The sequence below is a fragment of the Triturus cristatus genome, chromosome 1_2 (assembly GCF_964204655.1).
Source record: "Triturus cristatus chromosome 1_2, aTriCri1.1, whole genome shotgun sequence".
Lineage (NCBI taxonomy): Eukaryota > Metazoa > Chordata > Amphibia > Caudata > Salamandridae > Triturus > Triturus cristatus.
In genome coordinates this window covers 19197789-19224605 of record NC_140580.1, presented here as the reverse complement: position 1 = coordinate 19224605, position 26817 = coordinate 19197789, and the positions used below count along the sequence as shown (strand labels likewise).

The 26817-nt window shown below is 43.1% G+C and overlaps 1 protein-coding gene across 6 annotated transcripts in view; it reads left to right on the top strand.

Moving 5' to 3' along the window:
• DRAM2 (DNA damage regulated autophagy modulator 2) overlaps positions 1–26817 on the top strand; it is a 348983-nt gene that overhangs the window by 247473 nt on the left and 74693 nt on the right. For 4 of the 6 annotated variants that reach the window (XM_085600128.1, XM_085600142.1, XM_085600120.1 and 1 more), the window contains exon 5: positions 18937–19019. The exons of the other annotated variants lie outside the window; for them this stretch is intronic. In XM_085600128.1, coding sequence (XP_085456254.1) covers positions 18937–19019 — 83 coding nt within the window. The remainder of the gene's footprint in view (positions 1–18936; positions 19020–26817) is intronic. 6 annotated transcript variants of the gene reach the window in all.

The window sequence follows — 26817 nt, the reverse complement described above, 5'->3', positions numbered from 1 at the left end:
GCGATTGTTCTAGTATCTGGATGCATGGTATATTATTCCTAGATTGTTCACATTTTGTTTTCCATGACAATAATTTTCGCACCTTTCCCCGTATTCATAATCTGCTAGTTTACTGTTTTGCCATTTTTCTCTCACAATGATTTCTAAAAAATTTGCTAGCTTTTCTTTTAATCTTTGATGTCTTATCTCCAATTCTTCCTTTTTTTCCGGGGCAGTTTCGTTCTCTAATTGTAACTCCAAATTTTTGATATCCAATTCCATTTTATTAATTTCCAGTTTCTTCATTTTTATTTTATGTGCTCCTAGACTAAGCAATTTTCCCCTTATCACAGCTTTATAAGCATCCCAGGTTATTTGTTTTGAGGTGTCTGTTGCATTTTCTTCAAAGTAGTGAAATGTAGACGTTTCTAACTGGTTGATGTATTGTTGTTTGTGTAGTAGAGAGCGATCTACTGTCCATCTAGAAGGGGTTGTATCTTTGGGTAAAAGCATAGTTAATTTTACCGCTGAGTGATCAGATATGTGAGCAGGAATGTGTTCAATACTAATAACCCTGTTCTGTAAAGATCTGTTTAGAAGGAAGAGGTCTATCCTTGATTTGTGTCCTAATTTATTATTGTGAAAGGTAAAAGGATATACCTTATCTACTTTTTGAGGCCACATATCCTCCAAATCTAGATCTTTTTTATATATGCTTAGCCATTCCCTCATCTTGGGTAAATTGAGATGTTTATTTGGGGGTGATCTATCTTTTTTTGGATTCATTATTATGTTATAGTCTCCTCCTATTATAATGGGATCAGATGTTGATAAAAGTTCCGAGTATAAGTTTTGGAGGGGTATAGGGTCATCTGTGTTTGGGCCATAGTATCCTACTATATTTAGTGTGTATCCTCCTATTCTTATTTTCGCTATGGCCCATCTTCCTTTATTGTCTACTTTCTTACTTATCACTTTTGCCTTCAAGGATTTTTTTAGGATAATTGCTACCCCCTTCACATTACAGTCTTGGGTAGTATATATACATGTTTCTACCCAATTTAATCTTTTTATTATCTGCTCCCATTCAATGCTAACAAGGTGAGTTTCCTGAAGTATAATAATCTCACTTTCCGTCTCTTTTATGTATTCCATAATTTTCCTCCTTCTGTTTGGGGTTCTTAGGCCATTAACAGGAGGAGAGGAAGATGGCGGCCGGCTAACACGCTCGGTCGGGAGCTCTGACAAACCAGCTTAATGAGAAGCGAAAGAGTAATCTTTCCGTAGTTTTCTGCAGATTTTGAAAGAGGGATCAAAGCAGTGCAACTTTTCGATGAAAGGACTCGGAAAAAGGAAGAAAGAAGAGAGAAATGGTAAATAGGATCCAAAGCTTACCTTCGAAGCAGGGATTCCCGCAGCAGTATTCCTCGACAACCGGAGTCTGGGTGAGTGCGAAGAGAGCGACGCGGAACTGCCGAAGGGCGTTCCAGAGAGTTACCTTCCAGTTCCGGGGCACGAGGGAGAAACCAGCGGGGGAGAAACTGACAGACAGAGATGCAGTGAGACGAGTGAGCAGAGTAAGACGGTGAATACAAATCAAGCAGTAGGAGCATTAAAAAGTGAAAACAAAGAGTGCAAAGAACACATCATTTATATTAACTCGCAAATTGTAAAATCAGTATACCCCCGGCTAATGAATTCTGAAAAGGATATCTCACTATTAATAACCGAGGGGAGAGTGTTTTCCTCCGTTTCTCAAGCTAACAGAGCTCAGGATCCTTCGGGAAACTTGACAAAATCAGCAACTAATAATAATAATAATAACAACACAAAGAGTATACCCAGCATTGGGGGAACAGATTGAAGAAAGCAGAGCCAGACTTAATTGCAAGCTGTTTTAATAAAGAGGGCACTGGAAAGTGCGCAGGAGAGAATCACACCCATGTACAACTTAAAACAAGGGTGTATAATACACGATCTAGGAAAATAGGAAGAGACCCTGTTTTAAGTGAAATAACAGAGGTAGAGAAAGACAAAGATCTAGAAGGAGGAGGAAAATCCTCCTACTGCCTAAGGAATCACAAACTAGCATCGCAGTTTACACCTATAAAGAAAGGTGTGTCTCCGCGAACAACTAGACGTAAACAGAGAGTGTTACCTGAACTAGCAGAACTGTCAGAAAACGTTAAATTAAGACCTGCAAGATCAAAGCCTCTTAGAGTTACTCCTTCCCTGCGGTCTTACTTTAAGGTTCACCAATCATTGCAAGTAAGAAGTAGCCAACCTTCTACACAGAGTGAGCTCTCCGAACCACCAATTCGTTCTGGAGAGCTTTTAGAAAGAACACCTATACATAAAAAGGCCCCAGGCAATGTGAGTGGTGGTGAGGAGGAGATCTCAGAAAATATCGGAGGGGAAAGACTAACTATTCTGGTTAACGCAATTCCAGTAACTACACATTTAATGGAGGCACTGTCATCACAAGTTAAATCCACAGAGAGACCTACAGAACAAGATTCTCCAGCAACTGTAATAGAGCAAGAAGTAATGACAACTGAAAAAGTCATGGAAGTATTTGCTGAAAAAATAATGGCAGCAATGAATGAAAAATTCTTGGTCTCTGAAGAAAATCAAAACAAGATACGCGAAGTATGCGAAGGATTAGACCAAAAATTAAATGTCCTGGGAGAGAGAGTTACTGCAGTAGAAGCAGCAGTGGAATCCCTTAGCAAAAAGGTTAGCATGGATCAAAAAGAAATTCTAAAAATAAAAGACAGCGAGAAAACAATCAAAGAGAAGCTGGAATCATTGGAAAACCAAGGGAGAAGAAACAACCTTAGGATTCTAAATATCCCGGAGAACATGGAAGGAGCGGATATAAAATCTTTTATTGTGTCACTTCTTGAGGAATTTTTCCCGTGGGTCAAAAGTTGCAACTTGACGGAAAATATTCAGAGGGTCCATAGGGATCCGTTCAGGAAAAGTAAAGAAAAGAAAAAACCAAGAAAAATTCTGGTCAATTTTATGTCATACACTCTTAAAGAAAAAATATTGAGTGAGGGCTTAAAAAATGGAACATTAAACAAAGATAATTGGTCATTCAAAATTCGCTCAGATATATGCAAAGCCACACAAGATAGACAGTGGGACTTGGGACAATATATGCAGGAATTGAAAACATTGGGGGCAACTGTCCAGATGAAATTCCCAGCAGCATTAAGAATAATGTGGCAAAACAAAATGCATAATATTAGAGAGCCTCAAGAAGTAGAAAATCTTATAAAACAGATAAAAGATCAGACCCGAAGGGAGAAATCAAACTAACTGAAATTCAAGAGATATCCCTCAAGAAGAATCCAAGTAAAAAAAGGAAAGAAAATTTTACAACATATATAAGTAAGAAAACTGGTGAGTTGGAGCTCAAATCGGGTGGATAATTCCACCCAAAAGAAGAAGGGGGGCTTCCTCGGGGGGGAAAAATGAATTTCACAGAAACATTACAATGTAAATAGAAAACACACGGGTGGGGAGCAAATTAGGGAAAAATCCAGAAAAAATATCCTCATAAATCAAATGGAGTCAAAAGGATGGCAAATAAAATATTTACAAGAATGCCTTAACACAGCCCTCTCTGAAAAAGTCTTTAAGAAGAAATGAAGAAAGAAAAAATAATAAATATTTTATCAAGGAACATTTTATTACAGAATATACATATTTACATTAACCCCTGTAGAATCCTAACCTTAACATCAAGGCACTTCACCACTTGGTCGACGGACCAATTAGTTGGACTGGTTGATGGTGATTTAGAACCAGCTAAAAAACATTAAAGCTTCGGAATCCTTTCAGTGACTTACTTGAAGAACCACAAACTCATTTTCTTTAATCAATATTTAGTTTATCTAATTTTCTTACTTGCATTTATATAATTAGCATTTCGGTCAATCAAGTTGAAATTTTAGGCAATCAACACGAATTTACATGACACTTTATATTTACCTATTCTTGCTATCGGGTCTTTTCTAATTCAATTTGCGCTGCATAACCAAATCCTTTTGCTTAATCATCCCAACCGAATGTAGGCCAAGCTCAATAAGTCTGAAAGTTCTTTTGCTCAGCACGGCATAGTCCTAAAGATATCAAATGGACCACGCAATCGTGCAACCAATTCAGGACACTTCTCTGGAACGCACTAACTCCTCCGGGACGCACGCTGGTAACTCTGATCTCGCTGGATTCTGAACTCTGATCTCTGAACTGCTAACTCCTCCCTATTCTACTACTCTTTTATGATAAAATTCGGGGTAACATGAAACATTTATTGAGCTGAGAAGCATTATGATTGGTCCATCTGGCAAATTTTGTAATTTGGTCTAGTTTTCCCACTGTCTTGGGTTCGCAGAGAATTCGCCTTGTCATGTCCTCAGTTTATGTCATGCTTGTGCAACAAAGTTAAATCTTCATCATTTTTTTTTTTAAACAAATTTTATTGAGTTATCCAAGGACAGAGGCACATACACATACTCAAAGAAAGCTGCATATAGACAGATTAAGTACAAACTTAGTGTTGAATAGGATATTACAGCACCACAAGGCAGCACCAATCAACTGCAAGCAACAAAGAAAGGCACTCCCGCCTACCATAGGGAAATGTAATCAAATTGGGGGGAATCCCCGGCGCCTCTTTCGCCGTCTGGCAGTAGGAGTTAACGAAATCTATTAATAGGTATCCCTCCGATCAACTGCTGCAGCCTAGAACTCACCCGTCCCCCCACCCCCCCTACCCCAATTAACCCCTCCTCCCTCTCCCCCCTCCCCCTCGGCATGCCACCGAGCAAAGACCAGATTCCGGGCTAAAGCCACTGGCAGGATAGTGATAGTTCACAGTGCATGCATTCCGAACCGCCAATGCCTGTGTAAGGGACAAGTATTCACCAAAGAGCATACCATTGTATCGGCACCCCACTCCATGCTACATCAGTGCCACCAAGCCTTAAGCATCCGCTGCTGACTCCCCCCGGTCAGAAGAGCCGTCAGTATCTCCAGGAGGGTGTTTTACCAGCTCCACCAATGCAACCCACGCTCGCGCCATCTCCAGAGATCTGTCACTCCCAGTGCGGGCGGCCATACGGGCGGCCATACGCAACCTGCAGTTCCCCTCTGCCTCTGCCCATTTCACTAACTCCCTAGTCCATCGCGCCAAGTTGGGACCCGCCCTTGACTTCCGGTGGCTAGTAATCTCCCTCTGGGCCAAGACCAGCCCCAGGTCAAGAAACTTGCTAGTAATTTTGGTCTTGGCAGTGTGTGGAAACCAATGTAACAAACAACAACTCGGCGTCAATGCTACATCTCTTTCAGTTGCGGCCGCCAATCCAGACGTCACTCCCCGCCAGAACTCTCCCAGGAGCGGGCAATCCCAAAGCATGTGGAGGAACCGTGCACCCTCCAGGCCGCACCGCGAGCACGCTGCCGAAACCCCGAAGTAGTCACTCACCTTGCCCGGGGTGAGGTAGGCCCTATGTAGCACATAAAAGTGGATCAACTGAAACCGGGCGTTCCCAGAACACTGCCAGGCCCGCTCTACTAATTCTCCCCATGGCTTATCCCCGATGAGCTCCCCCAAGTCCTCCTCCCACTTGAGTCGTAGGGTCACCAGTGGTTTTCGCAGGCTGTGGGTAATCCGCCTGTAGAGACATGTGACCGCCTTGAGGGTTCCCGTTGCGCTTGCAACATATTGGCAGGCCAGCGAGGTCTGAGGTTCTGCCATCCCCTCCCGCCAGTGTCTCCTAATGGCTGCCGTCACGGCGGCATGGAGCAGAAAATCCCCTCGCGGTATATCATGGCGCTCCATCAGGTCATTAAAAGGAAGGAGGGTGCCGTCCTCAAATAGGTCCCGTACCGCAAGTATCCCCGTCTCCTCCCAGTCTCGGAGTCTACCCCAATCACCACCGTGTGGCAGGGCCTCACACACTACCAACGGGATCTCCGGAGCATAGGGGGTACGCATGCCCGAGTGCCTGGCCAAACGGTTCCAGCACTTGCGCACCACCTGTAAGTCAGTCGGGAGCTCCCTATTCCTTGTGGGTAAGCACAGCAGTACCCGGGATAGAAGCGCCAAAGGAGGGTCCTGCCCATCAGCCCCCTCTCGATGTCGAAGTCTGCCCGCCATCCACTTAGTGAACCACTGGAACTGCGCTGCGTGATAATATGCCTCTAGATCCGGCAAGGCAAATCCCCCCTCCTGCCCTGGGGCGCTGCATGGTGATCAGGGCCACCCTTCGACGCCCTGCACCCCATAAGAATCCTGTGAGCAATGTGTTGAGCTGCGCGAACACCTGTGCTGGGACCCAGATTGGCAGCGTCCCAAAGAAATAGAGGAGTTTGGGCAGTGTGACCATTTTTACCAAGGCAACCCTGCCCGCTACCAACAACGGGAGCTGTCCCCAAAACTCAAAACAGGCCTTAGCCTTACGTATGGCCCGCCCTATGTTACCCTCCAGCATGTCATTAGGGTTGTGATAGATCTGGACTCCAAGGTAAGGCAAGCAGCGAGCCTCCCACGGGACCATTAAATCTTCATTATAGGTGACTATTGTTTCTCCAGGTAGTTTTACTGACTGAAATCTGGCAGTCCTCCATGATCCTATCCTTGACTAGGAACACTGTGCTCTGAGTTGAGGATGCCTGGAGATCTTTGGAGCCATCCGAGTCTGCTGCTATAGACATCGCCAATACAATTTCTGACCAACTTTCCCTCCTTCTACGTGTTAGTTGTCTACCTATCTCATGCGCACCATCTTTTCCCCTTCCCACATGAAATATCTTTGGGAAGACTAGGCCTAGATAACATGTGCCATACCAATGGTCCGGTAATCGATAATATGCTTTGTTCCCACAGATAAAATATAATCCAGGGAATACCGGATCATTTCCTCCTTTAAATCCCCATCCTCCCATGATTCTATAAGTATCATGGCAATCGCTTGCACCTATAAAATAGTTATCATACACAGTTTGATTTCTTCTAATACACAATTTCCCTTTCTGAGGCCAATCTAAAGCCATAGCTGGACTAGTTTCTCCTTTCAAATGTTTTTCTCTTTCAACATCCCAGACTGCCTTTTCTTCCATTCCCTCAGGTATCTTCCTTTGCATCTTTATTCTCCTTTCTTCCACCATATCTAAAAAAGTATTTTCTTCTCTCTTCAGACTACAAGTGAGATTATTTCTAAATACTGATTCTAAAGTTAATTCTCTAGTTTCTAGGAATAATTCACCCTAAACGTTACCAGGTTTTACCCTAGTCAATTCAGGAACTACAGGTACTTGTGAAAAAATATTATCTACATCAGAAAATAATATTCTAGTTTCCCTGTTTTATAAAACAAAGTCGCTAACATACTACATGTTATTCCATATGTCACTGGAAGGTGGTGGTATGTGACTCCCTCAGACACTGATGCAGGTAACTGCATGCAGACGTAGCAATCTCTCACATACATGGTTTTTACATATTCATACAACAATTTTGAGAAGACATTGTTAGAAAAATCAGTTATGAACCGATCCTTATGTAAGTAAGTTCTATCTATTTCTTTAGTTGGATGAATATCATGAATCCTTTCTACATTAGACTTATTTTCACTATGGCCTTCTATTGTTTCAAACGTTACTTTAAATGAAACTATTAAAGCTAATACACTCCATAGAAGCATTAGTAATCCTGTACAACAGCAACACACCTTGCCCCATCTTCGAAGGAACACACATGTAGTTTTTCTACCTTCTGTGTTTGCCATTTCAGAAAATGATCAGTGTCTTTTGACTTAGCCTCGTCTACTCACAACTAGTTTTGTCTAAACCCAAGACTCTAGGCACCATGATTCCTTTCTGATATGTCTCTTATTCAGTATTTTTCAAATTTTCTCTTCTGGAACACCTTGGTTCCCTCAATTTGGCATTTGATCGTCTTTTACTTTACTCTCACAGTCTTGGTTCAGAATTTCCTGAACATCCGTCTCTTCTCCGATGTCGGACAAGATAACTCTCAGGATTTCCGAATCTTCGTCTTCTTCAACCACTTCTGGTATAGTCACACCTAAACTTCCTTGGCTCTCTGCTTCCTCTTGTATTTCAGGAAGTGCCACGTATGTCCATTCTGGTGACTTCTACTTCTGGTTGGGTTTCTTAGTCCGTTTTTCCTTCTTCAAGGATGTCTGATCAGTGTCTTTTGATTTCTCTTGGGTAGACACCTCATTCACTTGTTCAGCTCTAGATGAATTTACTTGTGTCAATCGATATCTTAATCACTTTATCTTGTTTGGCCAAACTTCCTCTTTTGCTTGCCTTTTCAACTTAGTTCTTTTTTCACTTCTCTCAGTTCTCCATGCTCTTTTCCTCAGAACTCGACCTTCTTGTACTTCTTCATCACTGTCCTCAGATTCAGTTCCACCATGACTCTTACCTTCGGTAGTTTCTTTCTCCATAACTTTCTGTTTTCTATCTAATTTTATCCCTCCTCGTGTTTCTTCCACGCAATCTTCCTGCTGACAGGCTGTCCCTTCTTATACCTGGAAGTGTGGTTTCCCTACACCTCCTCGGGGTTCTTCCGCAACAATCTTTCCCTCTCTCTCTGTATCTAGTACCTCACCATCTACTTCTGTGATTTCAGGTGGAATTTCTCTCGTTTTTACATGTGGAGCTTCTATATCAAAAATTTCTTTGACAGTCTCTTCACTGTTTTCTTTTACTCTTTCATGCACTTGTACTTGTTCAGTATCTGACTCTGAGCTAGTGTCAGAAATCTCCAATCTCCTTCTTAATGGTAGATTTTCTGGTGCTATAACTGGACTTGATTCTAACTCCCCCTTTTCAGGAGTTGGTCTTGTTCTTGTTTCTTCTGAATCTGACTCGGAACTGGTATCGGATTCTTCAAAGTATTCTTCTTCACTGTTATTCGCTGGATTAGGAATTCACAAAGTATGACTAGCATGAATCCAATTCTTTACTCCTGCACATTTCACAGCTGTTGTCGTGGTCAAGATTACTTGACGCGGTTTACCCCACCGTGGGACCAGACAATTTCTTCTTCTGTGCACTTTAACTCTCACCCAGTCTCCTGGACTTAGGTCATGAGCTGGCTTCCTTTCAAGAGTAGTTGCATCCAACCCAACCTGATGAAACACAGAATGAACGGAATCAGCCAACCTCTTGCAATAATCCAATACCAAGTCATCAGATATAGGCAGTAGTTTGTTGACAGGAATGAAAACATGTCTCATTGCTCTCCCCATTACTATTTCATGGGGACTCAATCCAGTATTTCTATCAGGGATAGATCTAATAGTCATGAGCACTAGAGGCAAAACATCAGGCCATGTCAAACCTGTGGCTAAACACATTTTTCCAAATCTATTTTTAATGGTGACATTCACTTGTTCCACCACACCAGAAGCCTCTGGGCGATAGGCACAATGCAGTTTCTGCTGTACATTCAATGCTTCACAAATCAATTTCATTATGAAAATGCTTTCCTCTATCTGATTCGATCGTGACTGGAAAACCAAATCTGGGAATGAATTCTCTCAATAGTAGTTTTGCTACAGTTATTCCATCATTCCTCCTAGTTGGGTATGCCTCCACCCATCCTGATAATCAGCAAACTACCACTAGAACATACCTCAGTCTGTTGCAGGGGGGCATTTCAATGAAGTCAATTTGCATTCTGGTGAAAGGCCCTCCTTCCCGTCCTATCGTTCCTAGGCTCACCACTGTTTTCCTTCCAGGATTGTATTGCTGACATATAAGGCATCTCTGACACAGGCTTTCAGCTATGAGTCTAAACTTGGCATTATACCATGTCTGTTTGAAAAGCCTAATCATAGCATCCCTTCCTACGTGGGCTTGTCCATGATACATCCATGCCATGGTAGAGACCATCCTATCAGGCATTACTGGTCTTCCATCCCGATAAACCCAAACGTGATTTGTCTCTCGGGGTGCACATCCTGACTTTATCCACTGTTTCCTTTCCTCATCTCCTGCTTCTTCTTGTAACTGCCTCACCTCCTCCCATGTATTCACAGTCTGGCACATGCATCAACAAAGACTTTTGCGATTCCTTAATTGAGATTTTTAAGGAATCGCAATTAAGGAATTGCAAAAGCCTATGCATGTAGGAATCGCTATAAAAATAGCGATTCCTACAAATTCCTTAATTGCGACTCGCAAATTGCGAGTCGCAATTAAGGAATGCCGTCCCATTCATTCCTATGGGCCTCCAGGCCCATAGGAATGAATTGGAGATTGCATGAGCAATTTGCGAGTACCAGTAGGTACTCGCAAATTGCTCATGCAATTTCAAGGGTGCAAGGGTGTCAAAATGACACCCTATTGCACCCCTGAAATTGATCTGTGCACATATGTTGCACACACACATGCTCTAAGGGCATGTGTGTGCGCAACATGAAACATTGAAAAATGCACAAAAGTGCTTTTTTCAAAGTTTTTGCAAATTACCATGAAGTTCAACTTCATGGTAATTTGCTCCCCCTATTAGCGAAATCGCTAATTTTTTAACTTTCATGCATTGTATTTAAGGAATCTCAATTTGGGATTCCTTAAATGCAATCGCAATTTAAGGAATCGCAATTTAGAGATTCCTTAAATTGCGATTTTTGCATTTGGGATGATGCATCCCAAATGCAAAAATACCGGTCGCAAAGGGGCAGATTCTGAGAATCTGCCCGTTTGCGACCGGTATTTACATTGATGCATGTGCCTGAGTGTTAGTAAAAAGCAAGGGACATGAATTCATTTCCTTTTCCCTGTCTCGATTAACTTAATTCTGATTGCGGGCACAATATTGTGCCATGTCATTGGCAAACTCGTTCCCTGCTGATATATAATCAGCGGTCTTTGAGTGTGCTGCACATTTTACTACTGCCAATTGCTTAGGCAGCTGTATCGCCTCAAGCAATTTTCCAACCACTTCAGCATCCCTTATAGGAGTTCCACTCAATGTCAAAAACCCTCTTTGGGACCAAATTTGGTCAAAGTCATGCACAACACCGAAGCCGTACTGACTATTGGTAATTACAGTAACTCTCAGATTCTTTCCCAACTTACACGCTCTTGTTAATGCAAATAATTCTGCAACCTGGGCTGATTTCACTCCTTTTAAACAAGATGCTTCCAGCACAGCTGCTACAGTACATACTGCGTACGCTGCACTCAAAATCCCCTCGTCTGTTCTCAAGCATGACCCATCCACAAACATCACATAGTTACTTTCTTTCAGAGGTACATCTTTTATATCAGGGCGTGGCTTAGTACAAAAATCAAGCACTTCCAGACAATCATGATCCACATCATCCCTGACTTCCACATTCTCAGCATCAGGTAACAATGTTGAAGGGTTCACATTTAGACATCTCACAAGGCTCACATTCGTTGCACCTAAAATGACCTTCTCATACTTAGTTAGATGACTATGCGTCATAAACTGAGTGCGACTCCCAGTTAAAAGGATCGCCACGTCATGAGGCACAAACACTCTCACTGGATATCCCATCACAATTCCTTCACTCTGTTCCAGGCTCTTACAGGTAGCTGCAACAGCTTTCAAACAACCAGGTAATGCCACAGCTACAGGATCTAATATAGCCGAAAGATATGCAACTGGTCGTCTCAATTTTCCATGTTTCTGTACTAGTACAGAAAGCACACATCCATTTCTTTCGCTGCAATAAAGCTCAAACTCTTTTTCATAGTCAGGCATGCCAAGAGCTGGGGCTTCACACAACCCATCTCTCAATTGTTTAAAAGCCTTCAACTCCTCTTCATTTAATTCAATGGGGTCTTTTACATCACTCTTTGTCAAATGTACCAGAGGTTTTGCAATCAGTGAGAAATTACTGATCCACTGACGGCAGTATCCAACCATTCCAAGAAACATTCTCACCTCTCTTTGGGTCATTGAAGCTCTCATTCCTTTGATTATCCTGATCCTATCTGCAGTCACTTTTCTCAGTCCTTTTTCAATTTTATGGCCTAAGTATTGTACTTCTTTTTGACAAAATTGCAGCTTTGATGGGGATACTTTAAGTCCTCCATCGGCTAAATGATTCAGCAATGCAACAGTATCCACTACGCAGGCTTCTCGAGTTCTCGAAGCTACCAGTAGCTCATCGATATTTTGGACTAATACCGAACTTTCGGGCATTTTTAAATCTTCTAGTGACTTCTTCAGAATCTGATTAAATATCGATGGACTTTCTGTATACCCCTGTGGGATTCGGCACCATGCCAAAGTACGTTCGCCAAACCTGAATGCAAAAATCTGCTGGCTGTCAGGGTGCAATGGAATGATAAAGAAAGCATGGCACAGGTCAATTACTGTGTACCATTCTGCATCATGTGGAATCTGGTATAGAATCACAGAAGGGTTTGGCACAATGGGACACCATGATACAACAATTTTATTCACTTTTCTCAGGTCTTGCACTATCCTAAAAGTTCTGTTAGGCTTTTTCAGACCCATAATTGGTGAATTACATGGGCTGCTCATTATTTCTCTCAAAATACCTTGTTCAATCATTTTGTCTATTATGGGAGTAACCCCTGCAATTATTTCGGGCGTCAATTTATACTGCGGAATATTTGGATAACTTATTCCTTCTTTTACAGTGATTTTTACAGGGTCTACATTTTTCATTAATCCCAAATATTCTCTTGTGAAATCCCATACCTCCGCTTTCACTGTTCTCTTTAATTCCTGAGGGAATTCCTCTGGGTCAAATACAGCAAATACCTCAGTAACCTCAGGTTCCATATTGGCTATAGTCATTTTGTACAATACATCCTCATCAGAAGTCTCAAAGGCTATGCCATCTGGAGTACAGAAAATCATGCAATTCATCTTACACAGTCCCTTCCTAACAAATTTACAGGACTGGTATCACACACAACGAACTGGTGCATGTCTGAAAATTTCCCTATCTTAACCTTAACTGGTTCAGTAAGGTACGTTTTTATCTGTCTGTTTGAGACTCCAACTACTTGGATTGTGTCATCTAAGAGAGGAAGATTTTTAACGTCAGCTGATCTAACAGTTGAACGAGTAGCACCAGTATCTACTAGGAAAGTAATGTTTTCATCATTTTCTTTCCATCCACAAAAGGGCCTGTCTGGTCTACTTCCAGAGTTGCACCAAGTACGCACTCTTCTTCCTCTCCTCGGCACCATCAATAACTCTCTTCTGACTCACTCTCATCGCGTTGCAGCCAATACTGCGAAACAGCACTAGCGCACGGCAGCTTAGTTACCTGTTCTTCGGTGTAGAATCCTGTCTCATTACTGTATCTCTGAGAGTTTACACTCTGTGGAAAAGGCGGTTTTGGCACCTGACACTGTTGGGCAACAACCTGCTGCTGTCGCTGTGGTTGACAACTCACCTCATTCTGCACCTGTGGATTTAATGATGCATTATCGCCATTAGCACTTGGGGGTAATTTACACTCGGATTTCCAATGCCCTATCGTTCCGCAGTTATGACATGGCCACTTCTTTTTGGCTTCTTCTATACTAATCTGTCCTTTTCCTGTCCCAATATTGGGTTTTTGTTTCATATTGCTCATGCCATTTGCCTGTTGAATCAGTTGGCTTCTTGTCTTTCTGCCACTTTAACCAGAGCCCACATGGCCTTCTCTTTTAGCTTACGTTGCTTTGCTTCAATCTCATCACTAAAATACTTTGCATGTCTCAATACTTCGTCTATCTTTTTATTTTGCCAATCCACAGTATGCTGTTTAATCATTTCACTTACTTCAGGTCTCAACCCGTACACAAATCGATATACAAAATGACTTAAATCTTTCTCACTCAAATTTTCATCACCACTGTATTGTTTAAAAGCCAATAACAATCTCTCATAATAAGCATGTACAGATTCTTTTACTTCTTGGTGAGTTCTATCAATCTTTACTCAATCAGTTTCTTTTGGAGGTACTTTATTTTTCAGAAAGGTAACTACCTGTTCGTATTTTCTCATTACCTCTGGATCAGGGGCACCTGTTTTAGGATCTCTAGGGTATTCCTGAGTAGGCCAACCAATTGTAATCTTACATTCTGCCCATAGATCTGCTGGCACAATTATGTCAAACAGACTGTTCAAATAAATCCACAGTACTTTTGATAATTTGACAAACCTGTCTACCTGCCTATACCATTCCATCGGCTTCTCGCAAAGACGGGGGAAGTCATTTGTAAATGATAAAATGTCATGTCTAGTCCAAGGAACATGCACATAGCCTCCTCCTGGGATCTCCCTCATGGGACACTCAGTTACCACTTTCTCTTACTGGGAAAGCTGCAAATGTTTTATCTGATACATCGTCTCGTTTCCGAAACCACCTGCTCTTCCATTTATCTACATCGCCCCATTTTCTTAGTAAAACAATTAGGTCTTTAATTTGCGTCATTCTTCCTGCGGTATTCAAATTCTCAATGTCTTTTTCAGAAAAATCTACTCTGTATGGTTTCTGTAATGCTTTTATTTTCTCAAAATCGATACCCATTTCACTTGCCACTTCTTCCAATTTTTCATGCAAGTTTCTCGCCCTCCAGGTTATACTTTTACATAGAAACATTGGCTCTTCATCCTGATATGCTTTTAGCTTTTCTGTGGGAATTCCCTACTATCAATTCTTCCAAAGTTATTTTTAATTTTGCCACATCTAACGGTCGAGGTTCAGCATCTTTTTGCTGTAAGCTCTTTAACCATTCACTTAGTTCATCAGAAGTGGGACCTACAAGAATTATTTCACTCTTTGGTGATGGTACTGATTCTGTTGTCAGTGTATTATTTGTTGGACTCTGATTCACTGTCAAATTTTTAGGAGTACTTAACCCTGAAGTTCCTACCATTTGCCCCCATGGGTTTTCTCCTGAATTCCTTTCTCCTGTTTCAACTTGTTTATTACTGTTGTAAGGAATCGTTAGAAAATGCTCACTATCCATTTGCTTATCAAAGACAGGCATCGCTGGTCCTATCGTTACAGGAACAGTTACAGCTTCCATATTTTTGGTCAATTCCCTAATCTTTTCAGTTAATTCCAGGGTAGTTCTGGCCAATTCAGCTGAGTTTTCATTTGTCATTCTACCGGGCTGTGTATTTTCTGATTTTCTAAAGGGATTATTTTTCCCTACCTCAGGTGGCGTTGGCTCAAATTTTATATTTTGTGGTGCTTTTTTTATTGGCGCACTTGGTGTTAACAAAGTAGAATTTGGTTGGTACGGGGGAGGATTTTTATAAAACATGTCCTCGACTACATCATCCTCCAACTCATTCACACCATACTTGTAGCCTTCTGATCCTGTATTGTTTCTCTTTTCTGCACACTTTCTACTACTAGTTTCTTCAGCATTTCTCATAGGGAACATCCCATCAGCCATATTCGCACTCCACCATCTCCTCATTCTGTCATCATGATTTTCCTGACCACACGGTCTACCAAACATGTATTTATACCTTCCTCCACTCCGCTGTCGCTCCCTTTCATACATCTCATCTTCCCATTCTGTTAATGCCTCGAACTGAGTAGGTCTAGGTCTCGGTTCTAATCTTATCATCCTTTCTCTTAAGTTCCTTAATACCGCTAAATTAAATGAACCTTTTTCTGGAAACGCTAAAACTCCATCAGCTTTTGTATACTTTGCCCAATTATCTAGCCAAATACATGTATGATACCCACATTTCGCAACCATGAAGGATGCGGGCGATTTCGGTGGAGGAAGCAACTGTCCCTCTCTAGTCACAATCGGCTTATCCTTTTTAAATAAATTCTTGATCTTACCAAACCAGGACTTTTGATGGCTGGCCAATCCCCGCACAGTCTTTCTAACGTCAGCTTTTCTTGCTGCTACTGCTTCTGCTGACCCCTCCTTTACAAAATTTATCGGCAAACCTTCTCTTACGTTCTCTTTTACTCAAAATCTGTTGGTAACGACATAAAAACACCACCATTGTCCGCTTCGCTAAACCAAAGAAATAGTTTTGACCTTTTATACAAGAATTCCGTATTTCTCGAGAACAGTGCTTACCTCTGCCCTACCACGGAATTATTCCACTCGCCGATAAAGTTGCACTTCCCTCTACCTTACCCTTCAAACAAGCATTAGCTAACCGTTTCTCTAGAGATAAAACTATGTGGAGACTACACTGCTCCTAAGAATTAAGACCAGAGTTTCACGATAAACCGAATGCTATTTCACTTACACACATTCATACGTAAAATGTAGTCCATTTACACAAGAATCCTGTATTTCTCGAGAGCAGCGCTTACCTCTGCCCTTCCACAGAATTATTTCATTCGTTGATAAAGTAGCACTTCCCTCTACTTTACCCTTCTTACAAGCTTAGGGGAGACCTATTACCTTTCCAGTGATAAGCATAATCAGAGCTCACAATTGACTCCTGTTTTTAAGATCGAAATTTCACAGGTGGCCTTCGCTATCCATACACCACTTTCACACTGAAAATCCCTACCGATAACACACGACGATGTTACCAATTCGAACCCAGACAATGTGTTGTGCGACTCCAATCGTCACACGTTTTCCCCGTATACCTACAGGGGAACAAGACAATACACCGTGCGACTTCACTTGCCACACGTTTTCACCGTGTACCTACAGGGCATCCAACTTCCTACAACCCGGAAGTCTTCAAAGACCACATAAAACGCGACGCGACTCAACATTGAATGTTAGAACATAAATCAATAATCAACAAAACATCCGCAATCAGAAATCAAAATCAATAAGCAATAATCACCAAACCAATGCAATAAAACCATCAATCTGCTACACTGTGCTCTGAATTGAGGATGCCTGGAGATCTTTGGAGCCATCCGAGTCTGCGCAGTAGACATCGCGCTCACAAGACGGTGGCCACTTCCGAACTCCATTTTGTATGTCATGGCTTGGTAGGCCCGAATGCCAACTTAAGCAAAACAAACACAAAAGAATAATTCATATGTGGAAATGAAGATTCTAATGTTAAACCCACACTAATCCCTTTGTATATTAGTAATTTCCTAGCTTATAGTGACATTTAAAGCAATAATACTCACCATTCGGCTCCAACAGGAACGCAAATGTCACTAAAGCTACACAAATCATGCAATTTTCTATCACCACACCTTCTATTATTAATAGGCGTACCATAATTAGTTATTAAAGTTATTCTGCCATGCAAATAGCAATAAGTCCCACGTGTAATTTGTGTTTACCAAACAATGCATGTTGTTGATTATTATATCACAGCTCTCAGTTAATTCAAATTAATATATAAATTGATTACGTCATTAGTATTTTCATGCAAAATAGAGAAGGTATACAAAATTTTGCTTTACCTGCTCCATCAGTAGCTAAATTATAACACTGTTTGGAAGTCTAGCCAGGCTGTAACGGATCCGACTGAGCTGAGCAAATCTGAGTGTTTTCGGTCACTGCCCATAAATAAAATAATACTAAGTGGACACTGACCATAATTGCTTGTGATCACAGCGCCATACTTGAATCAAGAAGTATAGAACTATCTAGAATAAACCGTGACTGCACACCCATACAAGCATTGGTTTCTCAAGTAGATCTAGTGTGATGTGGTTAACTTTTGCTGTGCTCCGTATCAGTCAACCCTACACTTTACTGCTTTTTATTTTTATTTTTAGAGTTTTATATAGCGCAAACTAGACCCGAGACATCGGGTATCAGTGCGCTTTACATAGCACCAGTTGCGTTACAGAAGGACACATTCATTTTTGTTAGGCAGAAGGAGATAAAGTGATTTTCCCAGAATCACAGGATGTTGAGCGTCGTTGCCGGTACTCGAACCTGGTTCCACAGCTTCGAGGTTGACCGCTCTAGCGGTAAGGCTGCATCCTCTCCCCTGCTCCTTTACACAACTCTCTGATCCAAGCATAATGATTGCAGGTGAATAGTCTTTTGAGATTTTCCAACACTCAAAAGTTCTAGATATCTACCACTATCTCCTTCAGGCGCCTAGCGTCAGGCCGCCCAGTCACCGCAAGGCCTTAGTATATCCAGTGATGTGTGGACAAGTGCCAATGAGCTCAGTGGCTACATCAGCCCACGTCTACTGTGGTATTAGTGACTCGGTGCTCTTTTGGTTTATTATCAATAGAGAGTTGCTCATGGTCAGGTATTTGAGAATGGGGTTAGTTGGTGGAAATCCAGGATAAACTCTACCCTCTGCTGAAACAGAAGGAAAATCCAAGGCCGTTCATATTCTTGTCTGGTGTCTAGGTGTTTCCCTCCAATGCCAGTTCAGTGACTTCTAGAGCCGTCCGCTATGCAGCAGGGTATAAGAGTGCTGTGTGGCCAATCATCATTCTGCATTTTCGGAGAGATGCATAATTTGAATTGAGGATATTGTAGTTCTATTTTGCAGATTTAGGATAGTATTGGCTACTAGCAAACAGAAAAGGAGAAAAAACCTAGTAGAATAGCATTCAGCTGTAATATGATAGTACACAAAGTCAATGTAAAGAGAAAACCTTTGTGTGCGGATCGTTCAATGGCACCAACGTTACACAAATACTCCTTACTTGGCATTATTCAGTCATGAGTGAAGGGCTTACATAGTAAACGGGAATAATGAGGACTGAACCCATCACAGATATTCCAAAAGATGTGTCAATGCTGCTTTGTATATGCAAAAGCTAGGGTTTTCTGCAAACCTTTTTTCCCCAGAATACTTGAGTTTTTATACTCTCAATGCACTTCCTTTCCTCTTGTACACCACTGGCCGGACGTGCCCTCATATGACACTGAAAGGATACACTGATTACATGCAGCTAAATACCAGAATGATGTTCCAGTAATCTCGCAATTCACCTGCACTTAATATATACATTCCTTAACTCAGTTCGTCAGTGTTTATATCCTCGGTTATTTTGAGTGCCGACCTGCACGGAGCTGACCTCGCTAAGAAGCTGCACTGGGACATTCATGAAAAGGTAAGCTGTTTGGTAAAGGGAACAGACAACTGAAAAAAGCCTCACGGTCGTCTGTTAATGGCACGAATTTACAAAATAAGTGTTCACTTCCTGCTCAGTGGTGTCTTTAAGCGACAGGGCCTCTTTCAACTGCCTGCAGGGACGTTTGCACACTGTTCCAAAATAGACTATTTGCCCCGGTGTTATTGTTTAATGACTTTTCAGCAGCTGTCCTGATACTGAGCACTGAGTAAAATGTGTCAGAAAGGAAACCACCGTCCTCTGTCTGACATATTTGACATTTCTTTTGGAGATTTCAAAGATAACCGGTGCAAACGCCGTGTTATTATTTTAAAAGTCCCCGGTAGTTTATGGCTGGTGGAGGCTGTTGTCTTTTTTGGAAACGAATGGGAGATGTACGGTGTTGCTGGCTCACCTCTCATTGATTTCTGGAAATGTTTGTAATATTGCTGATGCAAATTAACCGGTTTTCTTCAGTTTGCTTGGTAAGAGATAAAACCTGGCAATTTTTTCTGTTTCATCTTGATTTATTCACCTTGTTATATTGTCACACAGCTGTACTCCGTGTTTATTGAGTTCTACATTTTTGAAAATGTAATGCAATTCATATTAAGGGCTTTCATTTATATTCCCTTTGACTTCCATCTGAATAATAGTGTGGCAGATTTTTGTCTCTCTTGCTCCAAATCAGCTTGTTTCACAAACTCCTGCACCGCCTGCTCCTGGTTGTACTTTAACAGAAGCTGTTCTACGTGCAGCTTTTGTGTATTTACCCATCAAGACCAGCTGTAACTCCACCCCTTGGACTCTGCCTGCTTTTCACGGAGTGCTGTGCTGGTTTCCCTTAACACCTGTTCATTTAAGTCCAGATTCCACTCCATTGCACTTTTATTACAGGCAATTAGAGTGATATCTCCTAACACACACAAACAACCCCCACCTACCATGTGCAATGCTCAGCCTTCATCTGTAATGTTATCAAGCAGGCGACAGCTTGGACCTGGGTAACAGATGAGAGGTGAGTATTGCAACTATAAGGGCACCTTGCAGGCCAAATGATGAATGTTTCGTTATAGGCTAAATGCGCTATAGCCCTGTTCTAAGCGTGCACAGTTTTCTGGCATGTTCGTGTAATATCAGCATATCGTTTTACACAAATTACACAGAATATAAAAAATGTTGCACATATGTTTGCTGCAGGGGATTTTTTCAAGCAGAAAATGTATTGCTGGAAACAGGATTGAGCAGAAAATGTTTCCCACGAGGCATTTTCCTTTTGAACCAGTCCACTTGCTGGAATCTCGAGTGACTTTTAAACACGAAGGGGGATATTTACAATGAAGTGGCGGAGCGTGTCGTTAGCCTCATGGGTTTAACGTCCCTCTCCGCCACTTCGGAAACGCAAGGCTGCACCCATTTACAAGAATGTGGTGCAGCCTTGCGTTTCCCCCTGCGATGGCGCTAAGTTTAACAATTTAGCGCCAACGTAGACACCCTTGCACAAGAGTGCAAGGGTGTCTGTGCGCAGGGAAGGATTGGTTATGTGTAGGAAGGTGTCCCTTCCTACACATACTCAATTCTAAAGTGCCATTTTGTAACTTTCATGTGTGCTGCTTCATGCAGCACACATGGAAGTTACAAAATGGCATTTTTTTAAAAGGTTTGTTTATGTACACCTTCCTGTACATAAACAAGCCATGGTATTTTGCTTTTTGCCTGTGTGCTGCACAAGGCAGCACACATGGATAAAGCAAAAACGAGGAGAAATAATGAATTTCTCCTCATTTCGCCAACTTAAGACCAGGGTTTTCCTGGTCTTAATTTTGGCGCTGCCTCCTATGTACGCCACCCTTGTACATAGGGGACAGCGTCAAATACAATGGGCGTTGCAGTGGAATGCCTACAACACCCACTGCACGCCCCTTTCAAGCTAAACATAGCTTGAAAGGGTGCCTAATGTACAAGACAGCATTAAACCACGTTAAGTGGCTTAACGCTGCCTAGTACATAAGGCAAGGCCCCTATCGCCATGGGAACGTCACTAAAAGTGACATTCCCGTGGCGATAGGGGCTTGTACAAATGCCCGAGGTGTGCTTCCCCGTTCAGTTATCAGTTGTACTGTGAAGTGCATTTAGCAAAAAGTTAGACTTTTCAAATATTTTCTAACAATTCGCATAATTACGGAGACATATTTATATGATTTTGTACACTGATAGAATATTCTGCCAGATGTCCCGAATGTTTGTAGGTTATTTGTTACAAAAGATTGAAGCAGTCAGACTGATGTTCACTTTAATGAACCATTATCACATGGGTCAAGAAAAATGCAGACGGCATTGGCTGCCAGTGAGTATTCAACTCAAAGTTTAATGCATCAGCAATCGGGCCTTTTGGAAAAGGGGCCATTGTGCGTGGGGACATTCTCTCAAACATACAGCATTTAGAGGAGACTGAGCTCTAGCTAATCATGCCTTTTTGCCGTCTCATAGTTAAAAGTGGAAAATCAGGATTTTGCACCATGGGATTCCAGGCGACTGCCAGGGCATGACTTCGTTTTTGCCCTGTGTAAAGTGAACGGCCATCTGAAATCTTGTGACCTGGATGCTGCTGTTTCTAAGAGTCCTTTGTTAGCAGATGCCTGCTGACTTATCCTTCTCACCGTGTTCCCATCTCTAGCCTCATGCTATAAGGCACTTAGTAGGAGTCAAAAAGCCGGGCAATTGGCAAATATAACAGCTTGACAAAAACAGCTCTGTACGCAAACAAGGCTAGTCTACATCCATTTCTGAGCAAATCAGCAGAGAGGGCTGAACAATATCATGACAGGAGCTGGACACCAGGGACTCTGGTGGAGTTAGATCTCGAATTAAAGAACAACACTTCTGATGCCCAGCCACAACTTAGTAATTAAAGGAATTTGAAACTGCCGTTCTAGAAATTTCTTTTCACTTGACAAGCCAGCAAATTATTGTAAGAAACTGGGATACTGGTTGGGGGGGGGGGGGGGGGGGGAACCCTTCTCAAACAGCAGCTACTATATTTCTCAGGGTAAAGTTATCCTAAATTAATGTGTTCTCAACCCTGTTGTTGCTTGGCACAGAGCACTCAGGCTTAATTCAGAGGCAATGGGTTAAGTATTTGTGTAACACGTCTTCAAACAGTAACATAGTAACAATGCCCCACAAAAGGAGCCCACAACAGAGTTATAAAAATACAGTACTTTTTAATAAATAACTCAAGACCAGAATGACAAAAATACATTTAGTAGAACCAGAGATATGCAATTTTGAAGGTTTTAGTAAAAAGCGGGGCAAAGGGCATAAAGTGCCAACTCTGGGTATCCTGTCACTCCGCACCAGGACAAACTCACACGTTCAAGCACCCGCGATGGAGCGCAGGCCAGCTACAAGGACCCAATGAGATCCTCTAACGAAGTTCTAAGCCTGGACGGAAATACAGTTTTGCTGGCGGAATTTAGGAACTCTGCACTTTGTCTGTAACACATTTTTCGCTAAATTCTGCCGTCCGGTGTCTGGCAGAATGATTTTTTGGTTGGCGTGCAAAAGACTTGGTTTGGCTCATGCTGGCGATTGCATAGATATTTGACAGCTGCTAGTGAGCATGAGCAAGATTTCTGGACTTCTGGTCGCCACAGTGCCTTCCCGCATCATCTTTGAGACGCTGTCAAGTGCGAGAGTCCCCGGCTGCATCTTAAGCAGGTTCCCTACTAAAGAAGCAGCTTAATCTACTTGAAAAGACGTTTTTGAGTTAATAGTCTACTCATAAGGATCGTTCAGGTTGTTTTTTAATGCGAGAAGCATTTTTTTTATTTAACTTTTTTTTAAACAAGAAGGAAGTGCCCTAGAGATTCCAACTTCCTGTTCCTGTCTAGTAGGCTCCTCCCAGTGCTTTGTCCATTTCCTGGCCACTTTTCATTCGGATTTTGAGGTGGAAGGATCAGTCTCTTTGTCTGCTCAATATATACCATCGGACTTAAGGACTTTGTTTTTGTGATATCAGAAGTAGGTTCAAAAACGTTTGTATAAGGGTATTGTTTGTTTGTTAAAGGGCATGCACCAGTATCTATTTGTACTTTAACTCGATTTTTACATTTTATTGTGATGTGTGGTCTGCAGTTTCAGGAAGGGCCTAGTTATTACTTTGCATTTAATTTTGTATCTTTTGTAAGGAAAAAAGGTTGCACAGTTCAGTACATTTCTCCATGTTTAAATTTGCACTATTCATTTATTTTACTATGGGGGTTTAGTCTGCTCACGGCCCATACCGCCATTTCAAACATTCTTCAAGTTGCTAATGAAAATGTATACCCAGAATGTAATGTTTCTTCACCGCAAAATTTCAGAACTGAGTAGAGAACACTTAGCCGAGGATGCCCTTGCACACTTTCGTTTCTGTGGATTGTCTACTTTCCCAAGGGTAGAAACTGGTAGAGACTGTGCGAACACTCCCTGGTCATCGCATCCTTCTTTTGCCTTGATCTGGTACAGCTGCTCTTTCAAATCTTCTACACTCAAGCATCGAACTAGAAGGCACACACCATGGCAATTCAAAGTCATTCAGATCTCTTCGGATGCCTCTGCTTCTAGCTCCAGTTTGAGAAACATTACTTCAGCAATGTTGTCCTGCTCACCTAACTCAAAGTCTTAGTCACCTTGAAAGCTTTTCAACAGATGTTGCTATAGTCTTTGACTTTGGGACTCTAAAATAAACTTTTATTTTAGAAATTAAATCTAATGTTCGAGGCATATGAGCTGCAGATTATACACTTTTGCATAGATCGCCATCTGGTGTTGGGCCCGGATGTTTGCAGTTTGTTTTTCTTTTTTACAGTCTTTGGAAGTCACGAGTTCGGTGACTCCTCCTTCGGTCCGTACTGCGCATGGGCTTCGGCTCCATCCTCAGATTGTTTTTTTCCGCCATCGGGCTCGGATGTAATACTTCGTGCTCCGGCTTCGAACCTTTCCAGTTCGACCTTCGACGAAAAATCCTCGTCCATCGAGATTCTTTAGACGGAATCGACTTCTTCATCTCTCTCTTCTGCACTTCCTCGATTCCAGACATCGGCGGCGGCCTTCGGGCCTATCTCGACTCCGGTCTCGGCCGATGGAAAGGACTCCTTTCAAGAAGTGCCCGAAATGTGGGTCTAAATTTCCCCACACCGACCTCCATCAGGTGTGCAACCTCTGCCTCTCTCCCGAACACGAGGCCCGAGACTGCCCCGCCTGCAAGTCTTTTCGATCGAAAAAGACTATTCGGGATCAACGAGCTCGACGCACCATGGCGCACTCATCGACCTCGGCTCCACCTGACATCTTCGGAGAAGACACCGGAGCTTCGGGACAGCAGCACACCGAGCAGGAGGAAGATATCGTCAGCGCTTCCGAGGCCGACGATTCCGACGTGGAGGAGATCACACCGGCGCAGAGGGTCGTGAGTACTCTACCCCCTCCCCCTCCCGCGCACATACCGAAAGAGACTCCGGTTACCACTTCGCCTCCGGGCCTAGGGAAAGCCAAGCATACTGCTTCCATCACCCCACCTTCGGGCTCGGTGAAAAAGCATCACAAGTCTCCTGGCGGCTCGGGCTCGAGCCAGCCTCCTAGCGGCGCCGACAAACATTCTTCGGCGCCGAAGAAAACAAGTTCCGTTCCGAAGCCATCGGTGTCGAAACCTGGCCTCTCGGTGCCGACCAAACACAAATCCCTCGGCACCGACGCTTCCGTGCCGAAGCATGCCTCGGCGCCGACCAAAAAATTGGACATCCAGAGAAAGCATGGCGCGGATAAACCGACGAAGCCTTCGGTTCCGAAAACGTCGGCACCGATGGACGAATCGGTGCCGGAGGAGCTTTTCGCACCGGATCTTCTTCAAAAGACTTTAACAAAGGATCCAAGAACTGGACATTTAATTTTGTCTGTCAAGAAAAGACTTTTGGACAAACCAACTCCTCCTCCACCACCAAAACGGAAGGACTCTGCCACATCCCCGTTCAGAGTACCCTCCCCACCACCTCCACCTTCTCCTCCTCCACCTCCACCACCTCCTCCACCCCCTCCATCTCCTCCCCCACCTTCTCCACCCTTGCCTCACCGGTCTCCAACCCCGTCTCCAGACCCTGATGACCACGGAGATCCATTCTCTGATCCCACAGATGCCCCGCAGGACCCCACTCCTCCGGGAACACCTGACCCATGGGAGGATTATCACAATCCCGTTGTCCCAGATGTGCCTCAGGATGATCTCTATCCATCCAGACCGTCTCCACCAGAGGACTCCCTGGGGTTCCACCACCTCTTACAACAGGCGGCACATTACCATGGGGTGGAATTACACAGTGATCCAGTTGAGGAAGACTTCCTACTTGACACATTTGACATAGCAGATAAATCCACCGCTATATTACCCACGCTTAAAGGGGTGACAAAGCATGCCACAGAGGTTTTCAAAGACCCCGTTAGAGCTAGGGTCTTAAACCCCAGAATAGAAAAAAAGTACAAGGCAGCCCCCACGGATCCTGTCTATATTAAAGGACCTGCGCCCCTAGACTCACTAGTGGTCTCCACAGCTAGAAAGCGCTCCAACTCTCAGTCATCTGGTGAGGCCCCACCACCTGATAAGGACTCCAAGCTTTTAGATGCGTCAGGCAAACGCACTGCCTCCCAAGCTGCCAATATGTGGCGCATCGCCAACACACAGGCGCTGCTGGCAAGGTACGATAGAGCGCACTACGATGAGCTGGAGGCTCTCATGCAGCATCTCCCGGACAAATATAAGAATAAGGCTCATGAGCTAATACAAGAGGGGAAGACTATTACCAACACCTCTATCAAATGTGCACTTGACGCAGCAGACACGGCGTCCAGGGCTATAAGCACCAGTGTCCTGCTTCGCCGTCACGCCTGGCTCAGAATTTCAGGCTTTAAACCAGAGGTCCAAGCATCTATTTTGAACCACCCTTTTGACCAACAACACTTATTTGGCCCAAAAGTAGACGAAGCCCTGGAAAAAATGAAGAAGGATACGGATACGGCGAAGTCTATGGGAGCCCTGCAATCACAAACCCCTAGACGCTCCTTTCGCCGTTCCTCCTTTCGAGGCTCTGGCAGAGGTTACTCTTCCGATAACGCCTCCACTTCCTACAAGTCCCCTCCTCAAAATACCTTCTCAAAGGGCTACCAAAGAGGTGGATATCGAGGAAACAATAATAAAGGCAGGGGCAAAACCAACACCGCCCGTTCTGCCACACCGCCCACACAATGACTTTCCCCCGCTCCCCCCAGACCATTCCACTCCGGTCGGGGGCAGACTACAGGACTTCCTTCACACCTGGGAAGCCATAACATCAGACAAATGGGTAACCCAAATTATTCGGTCAGGGTACTGTCTCGAACTAACTTCTACCCCCCCAAATATTCCACCCAGACACCGTGCGATGTCACAAGAACATACCACACTTCTGAAACAAGAGGTACTCTCCCTCCTGCAAAAACACGTGATAGAGCAGGTACCCGTCGATCAGCAAAATCTAGGGGTCTACTCTCTGTACTTTCTCATACCGAAGAAAGACGAGACCCTACGGCCCATTCTAGACCTCCGGCCCCTAAATGCATACATCCATTCAGACCATTTTCATATGGTAACTCTTCAGCAAGTTCTCCCACTCCTCCGTCAGGGCGACTTTCTCACTACACTGGATTTGAAAGACGCATACTTTCATATCCCAATACACCCGGCTCACAGAAAGTACCTCCGATTTGTGGTGGACAACCAACATTA